General features: G+C 46.0%; 1 protein-coding gene across 4 annotated transcripts in view; it reads right to left on the bottom strand.

Annotated features, from left to right (window-relative positions):
• Nucleotides 1–23,502, bottom strand: part of RAD18 (RAD18 E3 ubiquitin protein ligase) — a 29,718-nt gene that overhangs the window by 3,269 nt on the left and 2,947 nt on the right. For 2 of the 4 annotated variants that reach the window (XM_066195418.1, XM_066195416.1), the window contains exons 3-12: nucleotides 22,867–22,928; nucleotides 21,907–21,977; nucleotides 18,187–18,536; nucleotides 16,883–16,982; nucleotides 14,442–14,626; nucleotides 13,279–13,355; nucleotides 12,542–12,602; nucleotides 10,099–10,233; nucleotides 6,916–7,072; nucleotides 392–463 (exon numbers count right to left, since the gene is read on the bottom strand). In XM_066195418.1, coding sequence (XP_066051515.1) covers nucleotides 392–463; nucleotides 6,916–7,072; nucleotides 10,099–10,233; nucleotides 12,542–12,602; nucleotides 13,279–13,355; nucleotides 14,442–14,626; nucleotides 16,883–16,982; nucleotides 18,187–18,536; nucleotides 21,907–21,977; nucleotides 22,867–22,928 — 1,270 coding nt within the window. The remainder of the gene's footprint in view (nucleotides 1–391; nucleotides 464–6,915; nucleotides 7,073–10,098; nucleotides 10,234–12,541; nucleotides 12,603–13,278; nucleotides 13,356–14,441; nucleotides 14,627–16,882; nucleotides 16,983–18,186; nucleotides 18,537–21,906; nucleotides 21,978–22,866; nucleotides 22,929–23,502) is intronic. The other 2 variants (XM_066195419.1, XM_066195417.1) reach the window with 1 other exon arrangement.

The following is a 23,502-nucleotide window of genomic DNA, read 5'->3' on the forward strand; positions in this document are numbered from 1 at the left end:
ATTTCATCAACACCTTCAGCAACACAGGGCTTGACTCAGCAATGGCAGCAGAACCCCTGGGTGAGACCACCCCTCCAGCAGCAACAGCAATGAGAAATAACATCACCCTACAGCACAGTCCAGAAACTTCTATCTCTGTCCCTCTTCATTTGGAGTTATCCCTGGGGTCTCATTACCATTATTTCACACACAAGACAATTCCATGTTTATGTCTGTTAGGTGGGAACTACACCACCTCTGTATTTATTCCCAGGCACCAGAAAATTTCTCTGGAGAGGATCTGCAAGACGTTTTTGGGGGGTAAAGTGTACCTTCTTTTTTTAAAGTCTCTCTTAAATAAATCAATGTGACATAAAATTTCTGTAAGACAGCAGGATTTTTTTTCACCTACTTTGTCTCCCCTGTGAAGTGAGAGTCCTCAGCTGTTACTGCGGAGATAACTACAGAACCAACAGGAATCTGGCTGGACAAACAACACCAGGTTAGAGTAACCTCCAACACAGGCACGTTCAGTCACACAGATAAAAAGGAACAAGATACCAAAAATGGATGGGGAAACTTTTGAAAGTCAACATTGTTTTTACTCTCAGAATTAGAAGTCCATCAAAAGCTCATTTTCGGTGCACGAGTGGATGCCCAGGGAATGAGTTATCATCATATTTCCAAACCTCACTCTGATGTTCCAGCTGCATTTTAAAAATGAACTGGGGAGGACACAGGGCTATTTGTGTGCTTTTAGTCCCCTAAAATAGAAAAAGAACAGGTTTGAGGCCTGAACATGATGTACTTCCCTGCCTTGCAAACTGCAGCATTTATCACCCGCCACGTTTGTCACCGCAAAACAATAAAACTGAAAAAATCTGGCCAATGCTCAAACCAGCAACGCACGGGCAGAATTCACATGTGGAATCCACGGTCCAGGCCCACCAAACTTTTTTAAAACCGAGTACAAAATGTCCTGGAGCGAGTTCCACCTTTGGCCTACACATGGGGCTGTGAATGGGCCCTGGATGCCACAGCCATCGGTCCCCAGAGAAGCCAATTAACTCCTACGCACTAATTGCAGTGAGACACTGAGGAGCTGCAGTAGCTGCACAGACCAGGGCTCTGGACTTCCAGCTGGAGCTAAAAGCCCTGTGCCTCAGGATCTCTTCCAGCATCCCAGTGCTCCACGCCAGCCACTCACTGGAGCAGTTCTCTGCATCCCAACTCTCCCAGACACCGATTTCAGTCACAAAGCCTGAGCAAGGCTGGATTGGGAGCTGACCTAATTATACCTTTCTGACACGTGCCAGGGGCCAAAAGCCTTTGAAAATTAAAAAAAACCCCAAAACTCTAAGTATGCCACAATTGAACAATAATTATCAAAAAACCACTGTAAACTAAACAGCAGCAACTTTGACCACCAACTGAATTTGCATTTTAAATTAACTTTTTTCTTTCCCTGAAGAAAACTCCTCCCTTTTCCTAGCATGAAATGATTAGCCCTTACACTGAAGGTTATGAATTAAATAAGAGAAACAGTTGCCTCATTTTGAAGGGTTTTTCCTATAAATTTTTATCCCACAGAGGCCAAAAAGATCACAGAATTTAGAATTTTTGTTTTGTTCATTTCTCCGATGTTTTCTGCCTTTTCAACACTGCAGAGGTATCTGCCTACATTGCATCCAGGCACAGCAAAACACCTCTTCAGACTTTATTCAGACTCCAAATTCAAGACAAATTCCCACAACAGGTTTTCTGTCCTTTTCTTAACTGAAGGTCACTAATCTCTCCCACAATTTCACAGATCATTTCCAGATGAGTCAATTTTTACAGCAAAACGATTGCAGTTCTTCACCCGAACTGCTCAAGATGCAGCCAGCATCCTGTGGCAGGGTGATCTGCACTTATTCATGCCTCCACACTGGGAAAAATGCAGCTCCAGTGACTCAGGCAACTCCCCAACTCTATTCCTGCAGGATTGGTTCCCTGATCCCTCACAGACAGTCAACCAAGAGTCCGCTCGTCCTTTATTGACCATCACTTGGGTTTCACTTCACCACCCCCCGCTTTTTCACTGAAGATAAACACACCACCCTAAAATAGAGAGAAAAAGGCTGATGTAAGTGTGAATGACATGTCTTGTTCTAAAACTGAGAGGAGCAAACGGCTCTTTGAATTGGTTTATTTTAAGGCAGGTTAAGTTCCTCCTCGGCCTGGTGTGAGCAGCCAGCATCCTCCCATCCATCCATCCATCCATCCATCCATCCATCCATCCATCCACCCACCCACCCACCCACCCTGCTGTGTGCTGTGGACCAGGCTCTGGGCACGTTTTCCCTCAGCGCTGGCACAGGCAATGAGCTCCAGCCCATCCCGTTTTTGGAGGAGAATGCCCAGCCCCCAGGAGTGAGGGGAAGCAGCTCTCTCCCCCCTGCAATCCTGCCCGTTGTCCCCTGTAAGGAAGGGGACGAGCTCGCTGCTGGAGCAGCCCGGGCGCCCAGTCATGGCCAAGATGAGCAGCACACCACCTTCCCTGGCCTTCCAGAACCTCCTCTTCACACCCTGTGCCCACGGCTTCATCCTCCTGCCCCGGGAGAGGTCTGCCAGCCTTGGCTTTGCCCAGGCCCCATGGAGGGCTCTTGTCTGTACCAAACCCCGCACAGGCTCCACTGCCTTGCTGCTCTCCTTGACCCTTCCCCGGCTTCCCTAGTCCTCCACAGCCCCTCTGCAGCCCAAGAACACACCTCTGAGGCTGTGCCTTGGGAAAAGGGAAAGATCTGCTCCATCCACCTGCAGTGCTTCCCTCTGGAGCCTGGCAGCAGCGGGTGTGGGGGCTGAAGCACCAAGAGCATCCCCACCAGGACTCCTGTTGTCAGGGCTCAGAGGTGTCCCCACCCCACGGCTCCCGCCCAGGGACTGATGTCCTCTGGACACAGGCTGTGTGACAGAGCTTCCCCCATGCACATCTGAGGCCACCAGCTGGCCCTGACAATGCCCCCAGGACTCCCACCACCACGCCTCACAGCTCCTGCCATTTGTTACAGCTCAAGGGTTTGGGAAGAAAAGTATGGATCAACAGCATAGCAGAGAAGTATCATCATCCTTTCACAATGAACCCATATTTGAGGCCAAAATTCACAGATCAAACACTCCTGTCGTCTAACACTGTGATACACATCATCTCTGAGCCAAAGCAGCGCAAGATTTATTAAGTAAAAAAGTCCTGAAGAACTAAAAAAGGCAATTATTGCACAGATCAACACATTTTCATACACTTCCCTCATCTGACAGCGATGGCTGTCAACTCAGGCTGAGGCAGCTGCCCGGGAAGAGCTCACACAGCATTTCCCAGCACTCCATCCTGCCAGCTCTGCCGAACCATGTCACCCATTTCAGAGGGCTGCTGCCATCCAGCGCACTCCTATTTCTACCTCTTCTTCTGCTGATGAACTAAAGCCCGTATTATGTAAAGCACATAAATCCAAGGATAAGTGACCCGCTAAATCCAGATCTTGGATCCTGATCAATGGCTCCTGAGCTCCCTGCCAAAAAAGCCCCATATATTGCAGACGAGGCCCCTTCCTTGGGCATGAGCCCCCCTGGCAGACACTGCAGTCCATCTGGGTATTCCAACAGCACGGGGATTTATGCAGACTGCGGACACAGCACTTTCCCACCAGGATTTCAAAATTCTGACTGTGTTTCAGCATCTCAGGCAAGGCCAGTGTGGGGTTTTGTCTGCCGTTCAATCAAGTCTTAGTCTAGTCATCAGGAACCGACACTTGTGCTGAACACAGTTTCAAGAAAAAATAACTTGCTTTAAAAACTATATATTATCCCCATTGTATAAAATACTAATAATGGAGTGTTTCCTTTACATAGCTCATTAACTGGCTTATCATTGTTCCTCCTAATTTCTTTCCTAATTGTCCGATTGTTTAAGTGGTTGCGTAAAATTTGGCTTCAGTCCCAGAAAGTCAAAAAATACCACAGGACTATTCATATGGAGCACAGCATTCCTGTGGAAGCCTTGTGCAACTGTGACTTCAGAGCTTTGAAAAATGACCCTTTCAAAGCCCTGGCTGTGTTCTGGTGCTTATCTGTAACACGCAGTTTGCTCCCTTGGTGGGATCATCAATCTCTCTGGAGCACAAGCATGTCTGGGGAGCTGCTACAACCTCCACGCCTGGCCTGGCTCTTTTCTCCAGCAGGAGGAAATTCTCATTTTCTCAGTGTTAGCATGGAGCTTTGAACAATATCAGTTCATCAGTGATTAGTGTTCAATAGATGAATTTCTAATCCTGACCAACTACTCCCTCAGCACGTATGGACATGAGACTGAGAAGGGACAAACCTTACGAAAGAGAAAACAGAAGAACCACTGGTTTCTTTGCACCATCTTTTTGCAGAACAAACATTTCAACTCTGACTTGCAGATTGTTCTGTTGTATTCTATATGCTACTCAACATCCTCACTTTGTTTAAATTCATCAAAACTACAGCCCTGCATTTAGAAGTGCCCTCCTCACAGGAACACAGCATGCAGATTTGGAATTCCAAATCTATTTCCAGTTTAGACACTTCAACGTGACAAACATTTACTCTTGGCAAAGGATTCCCTCTTGTTATCAGAAAAACACAAGCCCCAGAAATCCATTACTTGATACAATACCACAATGCTACTAAAAACATTAACATCTACATCACTCTCGTTTGATCTGTGCTGGATTTATTTCACTGCAATTAACAAAAGACCGGCCCCATGGTAACCACACAGTGATAAAATATGCCCTTCTTTCATGCAGTTTGAATGACTACACCTGCTTGTTACAGCCCCTGCCAGTGCTGCCATAATCCAGGGCGTGCTGGGAGGAAGGGCTGCAGCCCTGGATGGAAATGCACAGCCCAAAACTGCAGAGTCCCTGGGCACAGCAGGACCCCACGGGCCTCCAGGGGCCCAACCAGGACCTGGGCACTGCCCTGAGCCCAGCAGCCCTCCTGCCCCTAAGGGCAGGCAGCAGGAGCACAAACAGTCCACACCAAGAGCACATTTGGCTCCTTCCAGTAAGCGTTCCTCTACCTCAGCATCTGGAAATGGGGAGACTCCCTGCAACCTTTATTTCCCAGAAAACACAGGAAAACACTCCAAAGCGCTCTTTAGCCAGGTACAGGTTGGCATGAGGAGCACTGCTCAGACAAGAGGGACCTTCCACCATCCCCAGGCAGCACCTGTCACTTCGGCTGAGCTCTCACTGCATTGCTGCCGCTGCTCTCATCTCTCTGTGCGGCCCCAGCGCTGGGGCTGGGTGCAGAGGAGGAGAAGCTGCAGGCTGGGCTGCCCCAGGGCTCCCCGGGCCCCTCCAGCTGCCCCTGCCCGGGGCAGTCAGAGCAGAGGGTCACCCAACCCCGGCAGGTCGGTGTGTGCCACAGAGCTGGGCAACCTGCTCCAACAGCACACCTGAAATGAGACGCTCCAACATCGGGTGTGACCGCGTGAGAGCTCTGCGGGAATCCAGAGCCCTGGGAGGGACCAAGAAACAGCAGCAGAACAGCTCCCTCATCACAGGGAAGGAAAAACCGTCCTCATCATTTACATCCGGAGAAACTGAGATAAATCTAGTCCAGGGCTCACCTTAAAGGCTTGTTACACACTGAACAGCAAATAAACTGATTTGCTGCCTTCGTCAATTTTACAGTACCAGCTCAGGCAGAAAGACACAGATAGCACGGAGGGGAAAGGCCAGAGGAGGGGAAGGGCTTTATTGGTCTGTAAGGCAGGTCTGAAGTCAAACAGAAATGCAGTGATATTCTGAAAGGGCAACAACGACCCTTCCTGCCTCCCCAAGTGCTCTGCCAGCCAGCATATTGCTGTTTACTGACAAATATTTACTGTGTGCTCCCACTTATTCAAGGAAATGGAAACAGGCAGCAAGGTTTGATCCTGTAAAACAAAGACATTTACTGTCTGACGCTCTCTAATCCCCCGAGCTGATCTCCCCGTTCCAAAGTCTCCCTGGGCTTCCACTCACAGTTCCACATTTCCCTTTGTGAAAGGGAACCCTCACGATGACTTTTAAAAGCTCTTTGTGAACCAAAATGACTTCGGGAAAATTGGTTTCTGTTAAAATATTTCAATTAGATTGCTTTGTTAATACCCACCAATGAACCAACCACTACTCTTAGTGCTGGCAGAACAAGGAGGAAGAGGCAGGAGCTAGGGGTCCAAGGGGTGGGAAATCAGGAACTGTCACTCCTAGCTCAGCTGGTGACCTTCTGCTACTTCCTCTAATTATCTCCCACTCCTAAAAACACAGGAGACCCTTTTATTGCTGGTAATGCAGACCTGCATTCTCCTCTCATTTCTGTTATCAGCAAGATTGGCTCTCTTGCTTTTAGACACATAGAAAACCCAATTATTCTGTACTTGTTTTCAATGACTTTTTCACCTTTGCTGCAGAAACTGGGGCCACAGGTCCTTACAGCTATACTACTTAGAAGACTGGGGCCATATCAATTTTGGGACCTCTCTAAATAAAACTTCCAGCAGACGGGAAGGTGAGGCAGTGGAAGGGACTTTTTTTTCCTGGCTCCCGAGACATTCCACTCCCTGTTTCTGTATCAAAAGGAACATTTACAGCAGCAATCCCTAGATGAGAACAGCAGCAGTGCAGTGAAAGCTCAGCTGAAGTACTGCCTGGTCCCTCTTGGAAGGTCCCTCTTGTCTGACCATAAAACTCTAGCATTACAAACTACTAAGTGAATTCCAGATGTCCTTTAGCTCCATCCCAGGAACACGGTGGAGAAGGAAGCTGTGAGCAGAGCTCAGCACCCCTCCTGTGCTGCTGGATGCCTGCACTGCTCCCTGTCCCTGCCACAGCTTCTCCCTGTCAGCTCTCGTGCAGCACGGACCAGGCACCGTCCCCCACTCACCTGCTGGTTGAGCCAGGTGACAGTGAGAATTCAGGAGAGGCTGATCTCTGCCATTCCCTCACGCAGTGAGATTCCCTGCTTTGGCCACCAGGAATTTCTGATTGGAGTGCTTGGGTTTCTTCAAGGACAACAGCTGTGTGATGCTCCTCCCCAGGTTCTACCAAGAGGAAAGACAGATTAGAAAGAACGATAATGCAAAATACTATTGTTTAGGATTCTGCAGCCTAGAGATAGATTTTTATGAAAAAAATAAGTTACAAACATTTAAATACCAAAATCTCATTCCCACACACTTGTTTAGCAAAACTTGGTCAGTTTCAAAAGTTGAATTTCTTTCCATGTATATTTAAAAAAAGAAACCAACCAACAACTCCCTGAGAACCAGAAATGTTTCACTGTTGAGTTTCCAACACGAGGAGAGAAATAAAGGGTGAGGATGTGTTACACACCTCATAAGATGGAACTTTATTTCAGAAATTAGCAGGACTTAATGAGCACTGTTGGCTGCTTGTGCTACCTATCCCCTTCAGCCCCTGCATCAGACACCTGAGCTTCAAGTTTTACTGATCAAGTCAACAGGCTTCCTTTCAGTTGTGATTTACCTCCTTATGCCGCTAAGACAAGGTCAGTGCACTGACACTTCCATTTCAACAGGAAAAATCATTTCTAGAGAACACAGCAGACAGAAATTGAAAACCATTCTGCTGGTTTTGTGTCAAGTGTTCTGTTCAATGAAAAGATGAACAGTTCTCTGAACAGGCACCTTCTGCCCCTCCAAAGAGAAAACAGATCTAGGTTAGAAAGTCTGGTATGAAGACAGACTGCCCTTATGCCATACCCACAAACATCTGCAAGTGAGTTACTCGAGTACAAAATTCCTGCGGACACCAAGCCCTCCCCAGACCACCTCACTGGTAACTGAGGATGACAGCCACAGACACGTCCTGGCTCCATCTCAGGGCCCAAGCCGTGCTCCTGCTCAAACCACTCTGACTTTTCTGCCCCTCCAGCGATGGTTTGGACAGAAATGGCCAAGCAGAACTTTAATTAGAGTGTGGAGGGGCTTCACAGCCTTTGGATTCAGCTCAGCCTGCCCTTTCTCTCCCACTAACAGGCATAATTAAATACCAGGGGCATATTTTTGTCTGCTGAAAACAACCAGCAGATCCCAGTGACTCGGTTGTCCAACTAATGAAACACAACTGTGAAATTAGCAGGGTAAAAATAGCAAAGGCCTGTGCAATAATGCAGCCCAGCACAATTAATATTTATCAAATCAAATTATTTAGCACCAATATATATCAAATCCTTATGGCGCTTCCCCTCAGGCAAAGCATAGCCCCATGTTTAAAAGTTATAAAGACTGGGAAACAGATATTTTAAGCTTAAAGATGAAAAGCAAGATGATGTAAATCAGGAAGAGATGATTAAAATGTCACCACAAACAGAATGAAGTTAAATTACATCAACCAACAGTACAGGAGAGGGCAATGGGAGAGATGGAGGGGGAAATTAAAATAAACAAACAGACCAACAAAACCCCAACCAAACCAAGGATCTGTTTTAATCCTGTACAATTCCACCACTTCCCTGAGAACCCAAAGGAGGTGGGTAAGGAATGCAGACAAAGCCTTGGCTCTACCAGCTGTTACCATCAGGCCATTACTGGCTTCTTCCTTTGCCATGCTGCAATTCCCAGTTTAATTAAAAGGCAATTGCTGTGAACAAGGAACCCTGAGGAAACAGGCTTCAGGCATCTGTTCCTTCCCTCTAAATCACCTTTTTGCTTTTTCAGTTGTTTACAAACAATCATCCGAGTGCAGATGTCTTGCATAAAACTCAAAACTGGAATTCCAAGGATTATTGGAAGCTCAGGGAACAAAGTGTAATGGAAACTGTGCAGGTCTGCCAGAGCCAAACGAGGCGCTGCCACATTCTGAACATGATGCAGGATGATACATCTGCTCCAAGATATTTTCCACCGGACCAAAAGCTCTATGGTTTTACTTCAGCTCTTCTCAGAGCCTGCAGGGCAGCACACGCAGGAGACAGAAACCCCCAAATCCACAGCAGCCCATCCCTCCGTCCTAGAGCTGGAAATCAAGGCTCTGACCCCACTATCCAATAACACATTGCCTCTGCTTCTGCTAGAAGAGGAACAGCTTCAAATCTTCGATCCTTGAGATTCCTTAACTTTCACCCTTCACACAGAATGGATTATGCACTGCATCAAGGACTGCAGGAAAGAATAAGTTCATACTATTATAGTGTTTTCTTGATTTGTTTTTATTCCTCAGAGCTGTGCTGGAAGAGCCAGCTCTGGAGAGAGCCAGAGATTTGTGAGAGCTGGGGCAAACTACCCTGCCATGTTTTCCCAAGTGTACAGACAACAGCACATCCCATTTTGGCCAGTGGGATTCTCGCCAAAACTCAGTCTCTTCAACAGATTAGAAATCCACAAGTTCTATTAGGCTGAGGAATGCTCTTCTAAATCCCACACTCAAAGAGAGATGCTCCCTGCCAAAGCAGCCAGGAGGCAGAACCCAGAGGAGAGCAGAGGATCCCACAGGCAGCACGCTTGGGGCACACTGGGTGAGGTTTGGTGCTGTGGGGAGGAAGGAGAAGGAACAGGCTGGAGGCTGCAGCCATGCATTCATTCCCACTGTGCTGCAGTACATAAACACAAAACACAGCAACTTCCTGCATCAACAGCCCAAAACAAGGCCAAGGATTTTATTGCTTCAGTCTCAGGACAAGTAATTCCCGAATCCAATCCCCACAAACACTCCTGCAGTTCCCATTTGCCAGCCCCTCTCCCAGTAAGGATGCTGGAAGGCTGAAAGGCAGCAGCAGCACCCTCCTTCACCTTCCTTCCAGAGTGGTGATGTGCACCCTCAGCACCTCCAGCAAACCTGACACCCCTTTTCAACAACGGGAATGTGCCCCAGATAAAGCACATCCACACACAGAAATCACACTAATATATTTATTATGGGTCATGCTTATGTTCCACACTAAAATCAACAGCAGGAAATCATTCTAGGGTCTGTTTGACCTTTATGCTGGTTGGGGTTTTTCCCCCTTAAAGGTTCTAGAAGAACAACAAGAGATGAAAGACTATTTCTTTGGAAACCCCACAATTCTTAGCATGGTCCAAGAGGGGCCATACTAAATGTCACTGACCTGTGGCTGCTGGCAGCTCTTTGACAGAGACTTCCTCTTTCTTTTGAGCACTTTCTGCTTTCCTCTCACCTACTTTCTTCCACCGTTTATTTACTTGATCCACCAAGAACTTGAATTCACTTCTGTGTTTGTTTCCTGAAAGGTAACAGAGCATCACTGACCACCCCCACAGGACTAAGGCACGGCACAAACACTGAGAGGACTGAGCAGAAGTGGACACAAAAAACTGAATTAAAAGCGTTTTTGTTACAGCAGATGAACACCAACCCAGAACTGTGAGATGTTCCACATTCTATTGATGACCCAAATCTATGTCTGTGCTTTTTTAGAGCCACCCACAGCCCAGAGCACTGGCACAGATGAACACTTAATGCTCTGTGTTGTGCCCATTACACTGCTGGGATTCAGATCCTGTAAGTTAAAAATGCAAATACTGTCTGCACTTTCAATCACTTGGTACGTTTCAAGCACTCCTCTGCTGCTCAGCCAAAGCAATGGAATTCTTTAACCTTGGTACTTCAACTGCTTTACTCAGAGGCTGGGAAAACACCCGTGTCCTCAGCAGGATGCTGTGGATCACCCAGCCCTGGCCAGGCAGGGGAGGAACCCACTGACAGCAGGGGCAGGGCTCTGCCCCCAGGGGACAGGGACAGGATGAGGGGAAACAGCCTCACACTCTGCCAGGGGAGGCTCAGGCTGGACATCTGCAAGCGTTTCTTCTCAGAAAGGACTGTCAAGCACTGTGTCACCTCCCTGAGGAGCCCATTGCAATGGCTCACCACCCTTTCAGTGAAGAAATTCTGATGTATTCTATGATAAAACAACACCAAGTTTTGCCCCACAGAAGGAAACAGATTTGACACCGACTCCCTTTCCCTGAAAACACCACATAAGGCCAAAAATTCTGGTAATAAAAAGCAAGTTCTGTCCCAGAAGTCGTGTCTGAGTCGCTGCGCTCTCATTACGGAATTCCTCTGGTGCTTCAGTTTTTCCAGCATTACTATCTTTTGTTGTTCTGGCTCATGGCAGAACTACAAAGCTTTTTGAAAAGAAATGTCCTGGCACACAAGCACTGCTCAGCTGTGCTGTAAATCACTGTGGTGCTGAAACGACACCCCAAGCACATCCCACCAAACTGCAGCAACGTAAACCGGCCCCAGACAGGACAACAAATATTTAAAACATGAGACAAAGCAGCAGACCTCCAAAGAACGTGGCAAATTAAAAGATTTATAAGCAGAAAAGGCACCCAGATAGGTTTTTTTTGACAGATGCACTTCCCTTCCTGTAGATTTTTTAACTCTTTAAGTAGAGACGGTGAAAAAAGCAGAGTGGGCTGAGGGTGTCCCCGAGCCCTGTGGAGCAGAGGGAAATGACGGTGGCTGTAACTGCCAGGCAGAGCTCCCAGCCAGCTCCCATCCTCATGTTCATCAAGCCAAAGTATTAATTGCTATTTCATAAACAGGGGGGGAAAAAAAAAAAAAAAAGCCAACAGTGCAATGTGCAAATTGCCAAGAGCCTGGGAAAGTGCAAAGAAGCAGAAAAAGAAGCATTTTCTCCCAGTTTGCCCTGCCTTTCCCCAAGGCTGTTCACAGCCCCAGTGTGCTTTTTCATATGGAAAAACAGAACAAAAGTACATCTGGGGGTTTCATTCAGAATTTACACCAGAGTTCATTCATTCAGCTGGGAATTAGGGTTTGGGGTGCAAATGCTGTAAAATAAAAGGCAAAAAAATGCTTCATTGTGTAATAAAGCTTTTTAAAGTCCATCTGTTTTACAGTGAAATAATGATATTTGATAAGAGTCCTTTAATCTCAAACTGTTCTTGGATTTTTCCATACAGTTCTTTTTTCATGCTTACGATTTCTTCCTTTTTATTTTATGAGAAATAATTACCTGATACCAGTTACCATTTTTCCCTTTGGTCAGTATTTTTTAATAATTTTAAAACCGTATCTTCCCATAAAAATATTTTTCTACCTTCCCCTTTTTCCTATTTGTCTTAACTTCTCAATTTTCAGTTAATCTCCTTGAGACTCTCAAGATCTCCAAGTGACTAGCTTTGTAGCCATGCCCTTTCAGCAATCTCAACTCAATCAAATACCTGTCTTTGAAAAATTAAGAGAGTATTTAATATATTTTTGCTCTAAATGTGTCCAAGAGGCCAAGAAAATAAAGCCAGGAGCAGAAGGCCAGTCCCCCGTGGGCTCAGGAAGGCCTCTCATGGCAGTTCTGCTGCACAGGGCTCCCAGTGACACCACACAGCTGCTGCACATCCCTCACCCTGCTCTGCTGTGTTCATGGCAAACATGGCAGGACACTAAGGAAGAGCAAAGTGCATAAACAGAGATGCCTTTGGAGGCAATCAGTGTGTGTATTTTAGCTCAAGGGAGAAGAAAGTGAATTTAAAAGCAAAATGAGGTGAAATTTGCACATTACTTACGATATTCAGCATGGATCTGGTCAATTTCTTCCTCTGTCTGGTCCTTTGTGAAGGTCATGCTCTACAAAAATCACACAAGTGTTTTTAACATAAATAAAAGTATGATAAAGCTGCAGACTTTGAAATTAGAGACTCAAAATTGGAAGAAGCAGCTGTTTGTTTTTTCCCCCCAGCTTCCAGTCCCTCCTCACGTTAATCCACATTCACAGAACATACCCACAGCGTCCTGCCCTTCCACCGAGTCTCCAGGACCCAGCCAGCCCGTGGAACACCCAGCACATGCGGGCCATAAAATGTTTCCTAACACTGCAACAAACAGGCTGCAAAAGTCACCAAAGTATCAAATGTCATGGGAAAAGAACAGGCACTATTGCCCATAAGGAAGGATGGAATTTGCTAGCTAAATCCTGGAGAACTCTACGAAGCAAAATATTCCCACCACTGCCATGGAGGGTCAAAATCTTCCAGTATGGCCAAGGAGAACATCACTCAAGAATTTTTATTGCTGTCAAAAATTGCTCCTACTTGAAGTGTTTGGGCATAAAGCTCAGCAGCACACCCAGGACTGCCCAGGACAAACGTGTGGTGTGAGAAAAGCAGGGTCATTACAGGATGCTAAATGTGAGTTCTAGGATGCAATCTGGGAATTCCCACAATAAAGCAAGAGGCAGACATTCCGTGCCTGCTCTGCAGTTTCTGCTGCCCCCCCCCAGTGACAGCCAATATCAGCCACTTACATTTTCAGCAGGTTTGTTACACTCGAGCTGAACCCGCATCTTCTCATTCTTCTCCAGCTCTTTGACAACCTCTGCAACTGTTTGGAAATACCAGAAAGGGATCACTGAAACAGGAGCTGGGAAATAAAAAGCTGTAACAGCACAGACTGAAACTACCCTGAATTTAAAACTTAAACAGCATTAGCCCTCCAAGAGGGAAAGCTCAGGCTCCAATCCCAAGCAAACACGCCGTCTTTCCAAACCCTCCCAAACCTCCCTCCTGCACACAACAGTGCTTGTGGCACACGGGCCCTCATTCAGAGAGAATTCCCATTTTATACTGGATGTTTCAGTGGAAGACATAGTAGTTTCATCTACTGTACATCTTACTTTGTCCCCCAAAACCTTCCAGGGCAACAGAACCGTGTGCAGGCTCAAGGGCAAAGCCCACAGAGGAATTACAACCTGTCTCAAGAATTGTCAGACACAACCAAAGCCTATAAACAACATAACTGTAACATTTAACTAGAGCCGCTGCTACGCAGAGCCCTGCACAGTTTACTTTGACATTTACTTTTACAAATCTGTTTCTGCATTTCATCATCTCCACAGCACTGCCAGGCAGCTGTAGGCAGTTATTAAAACAAACACTTCACCATACAGTGAAGCAGAACAGAAGTTTATTAAGCTGTGAAAGAATAAAACCTGTTCCAAACTGGTTTAAGCACTCTCCAGGAATCTGGCACCTGTGCTTCCTCAGCAGCTCGGCTACTCGTGTTACACAGTGACCTCAGGCTCGCTGCTACCACCCAAAATGCACGTCTGCATCTGCAGTGTGAGTTTAATAATTCACCTTCGTGCACAGGGGCTGAACACTGGAGGAGGCTGGCATTACTTAGGGGAGAGCAGGGAAGGGCTCCCCAACACCCCAGAACTCTTCCTTCCCTGCAGGAATGAGGCAGGCACTCCGCCACTCCACCCCAGCACTGAGTGAAGGCTCACCCCGAGGACCCCCAGCAGATTAAAGTATTCTGCACTGATCTTTACCTACACAAGATAAATTCTTCCAGCTCCACTTCTCCCACCAGGCAAACCAGAGCTACACCCACCCCGAGAGGTAACAGCAGGGGAAATGCAGCCTGCTGGTTTGTGACGGCAGAACCTCCCTGCAGCTTCTCACTGACCTGATTTGGGATTCAGGGAGTCACACTGAGCATTGTACATGTGCACAAACTCCTGGTGTCTCTTGATGAGCTGCTGGCGGGTCCCAGAGGTGGACAGACCATGTTCCTTGAGCTTCTTCCTCAGATCTCGATCCGACAGCAGGTTATAAACAACCTTGGACATCAGCTTCCTTTTGTGAGCAGAACTGCCAAAGGAAAGCAAAAGAGACTTCATTTAATTAATTATCCCACGAAAAAGTATTACAATTACTTAAGTAACTGTAAATTACTTCACCCACTCAGGATAACATACACATGAAAGAGACTTGGGTTTTCCACCCCAGTACTGGCCACAGCTTACTTGAATCAGCTGGAGAAATATTAAAAGCATTAAAACATCAAGCCAAAAACTTGAATTAGGAGATTTTTCAGCCTTCTGGAAAAACGTCTTTGAGAAAAATAGTCATGTACCTGGAGGCAGCAGCTCCCAGCTAACAGAAGGGTGGTTTGATGAGACAGAGACACTAAAGATAAGTAACAGTGCCCTCAGAGGAGTAACATCTAAAGCTAAAATTTACTGCTTTCCACTGCTTTCTGTCAGAAGCACTCAACATTCCTGGCACAGCTGGGGAAAACATCTTAATTACAGGAAACTGCCAGAGAAAATCCAAGTCCTAGTACAACTTTTGTCACCTAAAATTAGCAGAACATTTCCTCCTGTCAAATTAGCTCAGGCTTCCCTACACCTCCTGGTGAGATACCCTCAAACTAGGAAAAACAAAGGGGCCCCAAACCCATCTACATCTTCTGCAACTGCAGTAATTCACAGAGGAACAGCATTTAATTAGACATTTTTCTTTCTGCAGCAAAATAAAGCTCAGCTGCACTACTCTGAATTAGAGTGCAGTTAACAGCTTTCCACTGGGAAGATGAGGGGTTTATTTAAAAACGGTTCAGCACTTTCGACTTACCACATTGAAAATTTCAAGGTTAAAACAAAAAAAAAAAAAGTCTTAACACAAAAACTGTCAATAATTCATCTACTCTCGTCCAGCCCTGTAGCATGGCTGGTAAAATGAAGATGGATTACCACAACACACTCTTCAGGGAAACTTTTTTCAGATTCTTTTGGGAAATAAAAAAACATCTCACTGAATAATTAAATTAAATGTTTTGAAAGCCCTGCAGAAGCTTGGTGCATATTCCAGCTTTCCAGCAGCCAGCCACAGGACAACAGCTCACAAGGGGCTTAAATCCTAACTCTGCTTGGGTTTCCCCATGCCTGAGAAACACAGAGTTCCCGGGAAACACACTTACATGTTGGAATTACCCCTGTGGAGCTTTGGGGGGCTCAATCAGCAGTCCTGCTGAGACTGCTCAGCTGCTAACACAGCGTGCTCTGAGGATAAACACAGCTCACACTGCTCAGAGAAGCCCCAGGGATGTGCCGCCACCAAACACCAGAGCCACAAGGCAGGCACTGCCCCACAGCTGCCAGTCCCCAAGGGCACAGTCTGCTGGGGCACCTGCTCAAGGCCTCAGCAGTCTAGAGATTAAAGGAGCAGAATTTAAAATCCTGTTAGGGACGTGGGTGTGACACCAAGACAGATCTGCCTTATTTTTCCATTTATTAAGAACAGAGAAAGCACTAAACCACTCCCAATGGAAATTAAATGTAACATCAGATTTCAATATTCATTAGCCATTTTTCCATCTTGGAAGTCCTTTAGCTTACAGATTGCACTCTAAGCATGACTGGGCAAAACAAGAGCTTTAACAAAAAACTACCCTCTAATTCAAGGTTCAGGGGAATTGGAAAAACAAGCATTGAAGTACAAATCCTCCCGGTTCTTCAGTCTGATCAGTCAGAAATAACAGCAGCCTGAATTTCTGCTGTAAGTAAAACAAACTGAGGCTCCACTTCTGATGTGAACGTGGCGACCGTGACCAATGCTGGGGCAGGGGCACAAAGCCAAAGGAATGCATTAATCTTATGGAAATCCAGATCTTCAGGAAACTTCAACAGCCCCACTGAGAGGAGAGAAAGGTGCATTTTTTATTCTTTAACTTGACAGCTATTGAAGAAAACGTCTCTTGGCACACCTGAACTGCAGGAAGCAATTCATTCACCAAATGAAAAATGGGAATCAGTGTTATCTGAAGGGAATTTTAATGCCAGGGAGCAGAAAGGTGACAGCACGCAGACTAACTCCTTGTGCTGAATCTTTTAAAGCATTGGCCACTGTTTTCTTGCCACTAAACGCCAAAGAGTAACTGAGCTGGCAATCCACACACTTTCTCAAGGAGGGACAATCCCCACAGTGATTTCAGAGTGCTCTACACAGCAGGGAAGGCAGAAACAAACACAAACCACTACTGTTACACCCCAGCACCAAACAGCTGCGAGTTCAGCAGTGCACAGAGCAGCCACAGGATTTGGAAGCTCTCAGAGTGCTCCTTACCTTCGGAGGCTGTCCTTCTTCTCCCCTCTGGTCAAGCAGCTATCCAGATGTTTGTTTATGTATTGCTCTAGAATAGCAACCTCACAAACAGGACATTCCACTGAAAGCAAGGGAGAAGGAATTCACTGGTGTGGATACAACAGCAAAGAGCCAATGTTTTCCTCTGAGAAACTCACAGTTGGGACAGTAACAAAACACACCAGTCCTGAGCTGTCTGTTACTGTACTGGAAGTTACATTTGGGTTCTCTGAACAGGAACAAGGAACTCCAAACCCTCTCGCTGCAGATGTTTCACAAATACTGTCTGACCAACTACTTTGAATTTGTGGAAATATCTTCCATGTGATGCGTGCTCAAAGATTCAAAAAGATCATAAAATGGGAAGCAAGTGAAAGATTTAATTGCTCAAAAATAAACGAGCAGTAAAATTTCATGTGAGTTTTAAATTACCCACACAAGCAGATTTGATGTGTAAAACCATGACAGGTTTGCCATGGTTCCTTTCCTGGCCGTGGCACCTCTTTAAGCAGGATTCACCCAGCTAATGAATACATATGAACTTCAGAGCTCCAGATGAATAAATCATTAAAACAAAGGAACAGCTAAATCTGAACTAATTAGAACCAGGGGTATACTCCTACATGGTGTTTTGTTTCAATTTAGGCTTTTAGCTGGGTCAATAGGATGGCTGCCAGCATGTCAGAACTAAGAGGATTCTGCCATTTTATTGTGGTTGATTAATATAAATGAGCATTTTCATGCTTCAAAGTAAATTTACCTGAACTCTTTAGAATTACAGAAAAATAAAGCAGATGACTCTCCTGGAGAGCGTGTGAACAGAAATATTAACAGAACTGCTGCTGTGCACATTTTGAGCTCAGGCTCATCCTCAAGTAACAAACCCATTATAAAATAACCTGCATCTGGTTACTCAAGGATACAAGAGCAGAATAAATGCCAGTGTCAGTCTAGTCATTAGGGGGAAGGAGAAGAGAAATTACTTCATTTTTACTAAGACTGTTGCACAACTATTGTTCTTAGTGTTGTTACTCAAAGCAAAGGAATCTGTAAGTGCTGAATCCCATTTAACTCCTTGGCAGCAGCTCAGGCTTTCTGGTGAAGAACATGCTTGGAGCAGAGCTGTCCCACACCAGCAGTGATGTGAAGGAGCACGGGGAAGGAGCTGAACGTGCCACACACATCAGAACCACGTGGTGAAACGGGGAGAGTGCCACGTACTGACACATACAGCCAGCCACACGTGGGGGAGAGAGCAGGACACGACCAGAAATTAAACTCCTCACCTTTCCTGTCTCCTTTCACCACAGATGTAGAAGGCTTTTCATGACTTTCGGTGCACCCAGGAATCTCCTGTGATCCCACCTTGTTGTCTGTACCACCAACCTCTGCAGAAGCGCTGTCAAGGCCGTGGTGTCCCTCGGTTTTGAAACCCTTCTGAGCAGTCCATGCCGGGCCACCTGCCTTGGTGGAGGTGCAGACTTTGTCCTTTCTCAAGAAGCTGTCAATCCCTGGCACCTCTTTAGGATCTGGCTGAGAACCAGGGCTCCTGCGGCTCTCGGCAGCCGGACGCTGGCTACGGGCCGGAGGGGACAGACTCGGGGGAGCATCCAACACCAACTGCAACAGCTGCTGTCTAGAAACATCCAAAAAACACACAGCTGGCACACTGGATGGTGTGATGGGCTAGAAAACTTGTTGGCCAACACACACTCCTTTTCAGGTGTGAAAAACACGGGAAATGCTGGGACTGAGGGCAAAAGGGGAGGGAGCAGTCCCACACTGGCTTCTCCCAGAATGTGAGTTTTTGGGCTCATGAGCAGCTGGGTGATGACACCTCATGGTCCCACACCCCAGACCCAGGGACAGAAGAGCCAGGGCACAGCACATGCTCCTGGCACAGCCCCGGGCTCTCCAACAGCACTTTGTCACTTGCCACCCCCTCCCTCAGCACCAGAGGGAATTACTCAAATTCCTCACTCATCACAGAAGCTCTGACAGGTGTGATTGGAGATTCGAACAAGCATGGCTAGACTGGAAGCTCACCCATCATTCAGTAGGCCCAGAGTGATGCAGTGATGGAGGGCTCCAGCCTGGCCAGCTCACCTGGGAGCTGATGCTATGGCAAGCATCAGTTCTACACAATGCTCAAAAACCTCTGTATACTGTGTATGGTCTCACTGTTATCTGTGATACTCTCAAGAATTTACCAGACTGTATGAGCCTTGAGCTGACAGAATTTACCTTCCTGGCACAAAGCAGTAACTGCAGCACAGCTGACAACTCTCAGTTTATGAGCAGAGCAGTGTCCTTCCCTTTGAAAGCTGAAATGAATCAACCAGGTGTGAGTGGGCCCAGATCCACCAAAACAGCCACTACCCAAAGTCTGCTGCAAGACCCACCCTCCTCAGTCGCTGAGATGGGTCAGGGCAGGGAGCTAAAAACCACCTGTTTAACTAAAGATGGACGGTTTCTTAACATCCTTCCCTCCAGCACCCTCCCTCTGCTTCAACAACAGCATGAACAGCTTCCCACACGTTTTCCTGCAGATCTGTAGCACCCATAAAAGCTGAGTGTCCTTTATCCGGCTCCTGGCTCCCGTTTTACAGTCCTCTTACTTCTGTCTTGCTGAAGCAGCAATGAAGCAGAGTTGTTGGGAATCCAGGGCTTCCACATAAACAAATTCCAAGCAAGGGCCAGAGCTGTGAATCTTCTTAGGAACAACTCGCACAGGACAGTCCCAGCTGCACTAAAGGCAATGTATCTCCTTGAAATTCCTCCTGCCCTCCTGCTGGAGGCTCAATCACTGCATCAGCAATGACAGCACCTGCTCTCTCGAGCACCCAGAGTCAATGTGTTTATTGCTCTGACTCACTACCTGTCGAGTAATCCTGCTCAGGAAACAGAGATAAACTTGACAGTAAAAACATTTTTCTTCCCCGTGCATGAAGAAAAGCAGAGATTCTTTTCAGCAAGGACTACTACTTTTCTACTTAGGCAAGTATAACTCTAATTTCTATTGCTCAATTTTCTAACAAGGTGATGCAGAAACTGACAAATATTTTCAAAACAATCTCTTCAGTAGAGGGCAACGAAAACAATTCTTTACACTTCACACAAAACTCCACGTTATTTTTGAAGATGCTGGCCTCACTGCAACTGGTAAGAGAACTCTTCATTAAGGACAGCTGCGCTCCCACACATCCACCACAGCCCATCCTGCAAACCCCCAATGCTGAGCAGAGCACAAATGGGATCAGCGCTGGGTCTGGTTGGAAGGATTCCCATTCCCTGCACACGCTGACCTTGGAGCACAGCTTTCACTCTGCTAAGTGCCACCAACATTAACATTTTCTTCCCCTCCAGGCCTGACTTAAGAAATGGGTTTGCACTTTGGGAAATGCGGAGAAGATTTAAGGCCTAATTTTCATCGAACTACCCAAGGCTCAAAGTCAAGTCAGAACATACTTGATCTTCCAAACATGCTGAGCTCTTCAACCTCAGGACGGTGGATTTGGTTCTGGGGACAGCCAAGGGGAAACAAAGCAGATGGAGAAGGAGGGGGGAGACAGGAGATTTGTCCTGCACCAACATCAGCAGGACAGAACTGCAGTGGTGCTCAGCAGTGTCCCCTCAGCCCAGGGCACGTGCAGCCCAGGGGAGAGACCCTGCCCCAGTGCCCAAGGCCTGGACACCACAGTGACCATCGCCTGCATCCTCCGTCCCACTGCAGCAGCCAGCAGGGAGCCTTTCCCCCCCCGAGCCCCTGTGAGCCCTGCACTGCTCCCCTCTCCTCCACCCGGGCCACGCTGGGCCCCACAGCCCTACTGCTCACGTGAGAAACTGATTGAACTCCAAGACACAAAAGGAAAGGTTATTGAATTACCATCACTGCTAAGATTTATTCTGATCCATTAAAGCAGTCAAAAAAAATTAACATTTAAGATTCAATATCATAATGGATCCAAGTCAGCACTACTTGTTCCCGACAAAATCAGGCATTAACAAAAAAATAGTAATCCATTTATCACTAGGAAGCACCAGAATTCAAGCTGAAACGGTGGAACTGGAGGATTTAAATTACTCAAATAAATCAATTAAATCTAGTAGTGGTCATATAGAAGATTAGATCTATCTACATTCTATGATCTTCATCAGAGTAAAATTCTCCCATGGAACAAAGCCATCAGCTGAACTATGCTTCTTGTCACTTACAAAGCCAAGAGTCTCATTGACTTCCAGCTCCAAGTTAATTGCAGAGAAAAAGATCAAAGTGCACTTGTCTCCTGTAGAGACAGGAACACCCACAGAATTCCCAGCAAATCACTGAGTAGCTTCTCATCAAAAGAAAACAGATAACACAAGGAGCTTCAGGTATCTACTGTTGTGAAAATCTACCAAGTCATATTTATTCTGTTGTTCCTGTATTTTCAAGGGATGTGAAGCTCAAAATTGAATTAAAAACAAACACAAAAGTAGCCAAGAAACTGAGTTGAAAGCACAGCACTCCACTGCTTTCCTTACTCACGAAAACTCACATTTTTAGTCTTTCAGTACCTGTATTTTTCCTAACCAGTGACCTCACCAAAAGAATGCTCTTGCAAGGTGACCATTACCACTGGACAAAATCCTTCTATTCAGAATCTCCCCTGCACACACAGGAAGAAAACCTTTACTACCATTACTGCCCCCACAGAATCCTGCCGTGTCTGCTGACTCCCTACACACTGGCAGGGATTGGAACTTCCAGCTAACCAGAAGCAGAACCAAAATAAGCTTGTAAAACCTCCACATCACCTGAGTGGACAGTAACCATCAGCCAGAACACTGCAGGATTTCTCCAAAGCGTACACATTCATCTTTGACAATGCTTCTGTGACAACACAATTTTTTTTTTTTTGCTCAGTTCTCACACTGCTCCTCTCAGGCCTCTGAGCCTGGTCACAAACAGTCACACCTTTTCAGCTGCCAAATCAGAGAGAGTAGTCATGAAATTACATAAATACCTTGCAGAATTAAAGCTCTTCACTAGATCGTCTAAAACCCGGTTGTTTTTCAGGTCAGATTCTGAGACTGCCTATTAAAAAAAGAAAAAACAAAACAAAACTAAACAAATAAACATTCAAACACAGTGAAAACAGCAAGTGCCCAGAAAATGTTCAAGTGATCAATAACTCTTCTTGGCTCAATGCCTCAACCACTCCCACTGAAGTGCTACAGGAATTAAGATGCCTAAAGGGTAAACACTTCTTCCCCAAAAATATCTCATATTGAAATAACTGTCTGAGAACTGAAGTCTGGGATATTAAGGATAATGGGTAAAAACAAAGCATAAAGCCAAAGCAGCAAAGCCCAGTGTGCCCAGGCTCCAGCAGTGGTTTATTGCAGCACAGGTCTAACAGTTTTGAAAACCAAATGAAAGATCTTCCGAAGGTGGTAAGAACCTTAAGCAACAAAGCATGAAAATTGATGAAGGGAGACATTAATCTTCTGATTAAGGAATGAAAATATGAATTATGAGATGCCTTTGTGCATTCAATTCATTCTTTTTAAACAATGTCTGATTTTTACCTCACTGCAACACTTTCTGCTCTTTTTAACAAAGCTTTGATTATTTTTTATTTTATTTTGAGATAAAATGGGACCACATACACAGAAAATAAAGTGCTTGTTTCAGCACTGCTGGTTTAAATGATGGAGTATTTTAACAAATTAATGTCAAATGTTTTGTGACAGATTTTACCACAGCCCTGAGGCAAACCCCAGGCCTGATCCTCCATCCCCTCCTGCCTGCACTGACAGAGGAGCACCTCTGGAACAGGAGAATTCCAGATGCCAGAGCACCACACTTTGCCCAGGCAATCAGAATTGATTACTTGGTGCAGTCCAAAGGGAAAAGCTCCTGAGATTTGCCAAAAGAAAAAAAATAAACTGAGAGGGGAAAACCAAACCAAAAACACACTTACCACACAGCACATTGGACACTGCGTTTTGTAGGACAGAAACTTGCGGATACAAAGGGAACAATCTGCGAAAAGGAAACACAGAATTTTGAACATTATTCCAAATGCAGTTCCACATCCTTGCTGGTGTATTTCCTTATTGTACAACACATGCAAGTTATCCCACAATACACAAATACTGAAAAAACGCCATTCTTACGTAGAACTGAGATTAGCGTTGTTGTAAAAGAAGTCGTATTTTATGCAAACACGTTTCAGTACTGAATATCAGCTCCTCTGTCCAAAGCTGATGTTTGTTTCCTTCTGTTTCCCAGTGCAAGAAACCCTCCATCAGCCACCAGCACTGCAGCAGTGTTTGCACTGCTCACTCCCTCACCACGCCGGGTTTTTGACATGACTAATGTTGATCACTTTCATCTTCCTGCACAGCCCCAGACAAACTCACAATCCCCTTTTCCCCAGGCTCTTCTGCCCCTTTCCAAAACAAGACCAACTTGCTGCTGAAAGAAGAGGCTACAAAGGAGGGGAGAGGGCACTGAAGTGCTGAGAGACAGCTCAATGTCATCTCATCATCACAGGATGCCTCAACAGACTCGGTGAGAAACAGCCATAAGCTTCATATTGTCACAGTCAATTTCT

Source organism: Chamaea fasciata, unplaced genomic scaffold (genome assembly GCF_029207755.1).
Source record: "Chamaea fasciata isolate MVZ Bird 193981 ecotype frontalis unplaced genomic scaffold, bChaFas1.0.hap1 SCAF_13, whole genome shotgun sequence".
In the NCBI taxonomy this organism is placed as follows: domain Eukaryota; kingdom Metazoa; phylum Chordata; class Aves; order Passeriformes; family Sylviidae; genus Chamaea; species Chamaea fasciata.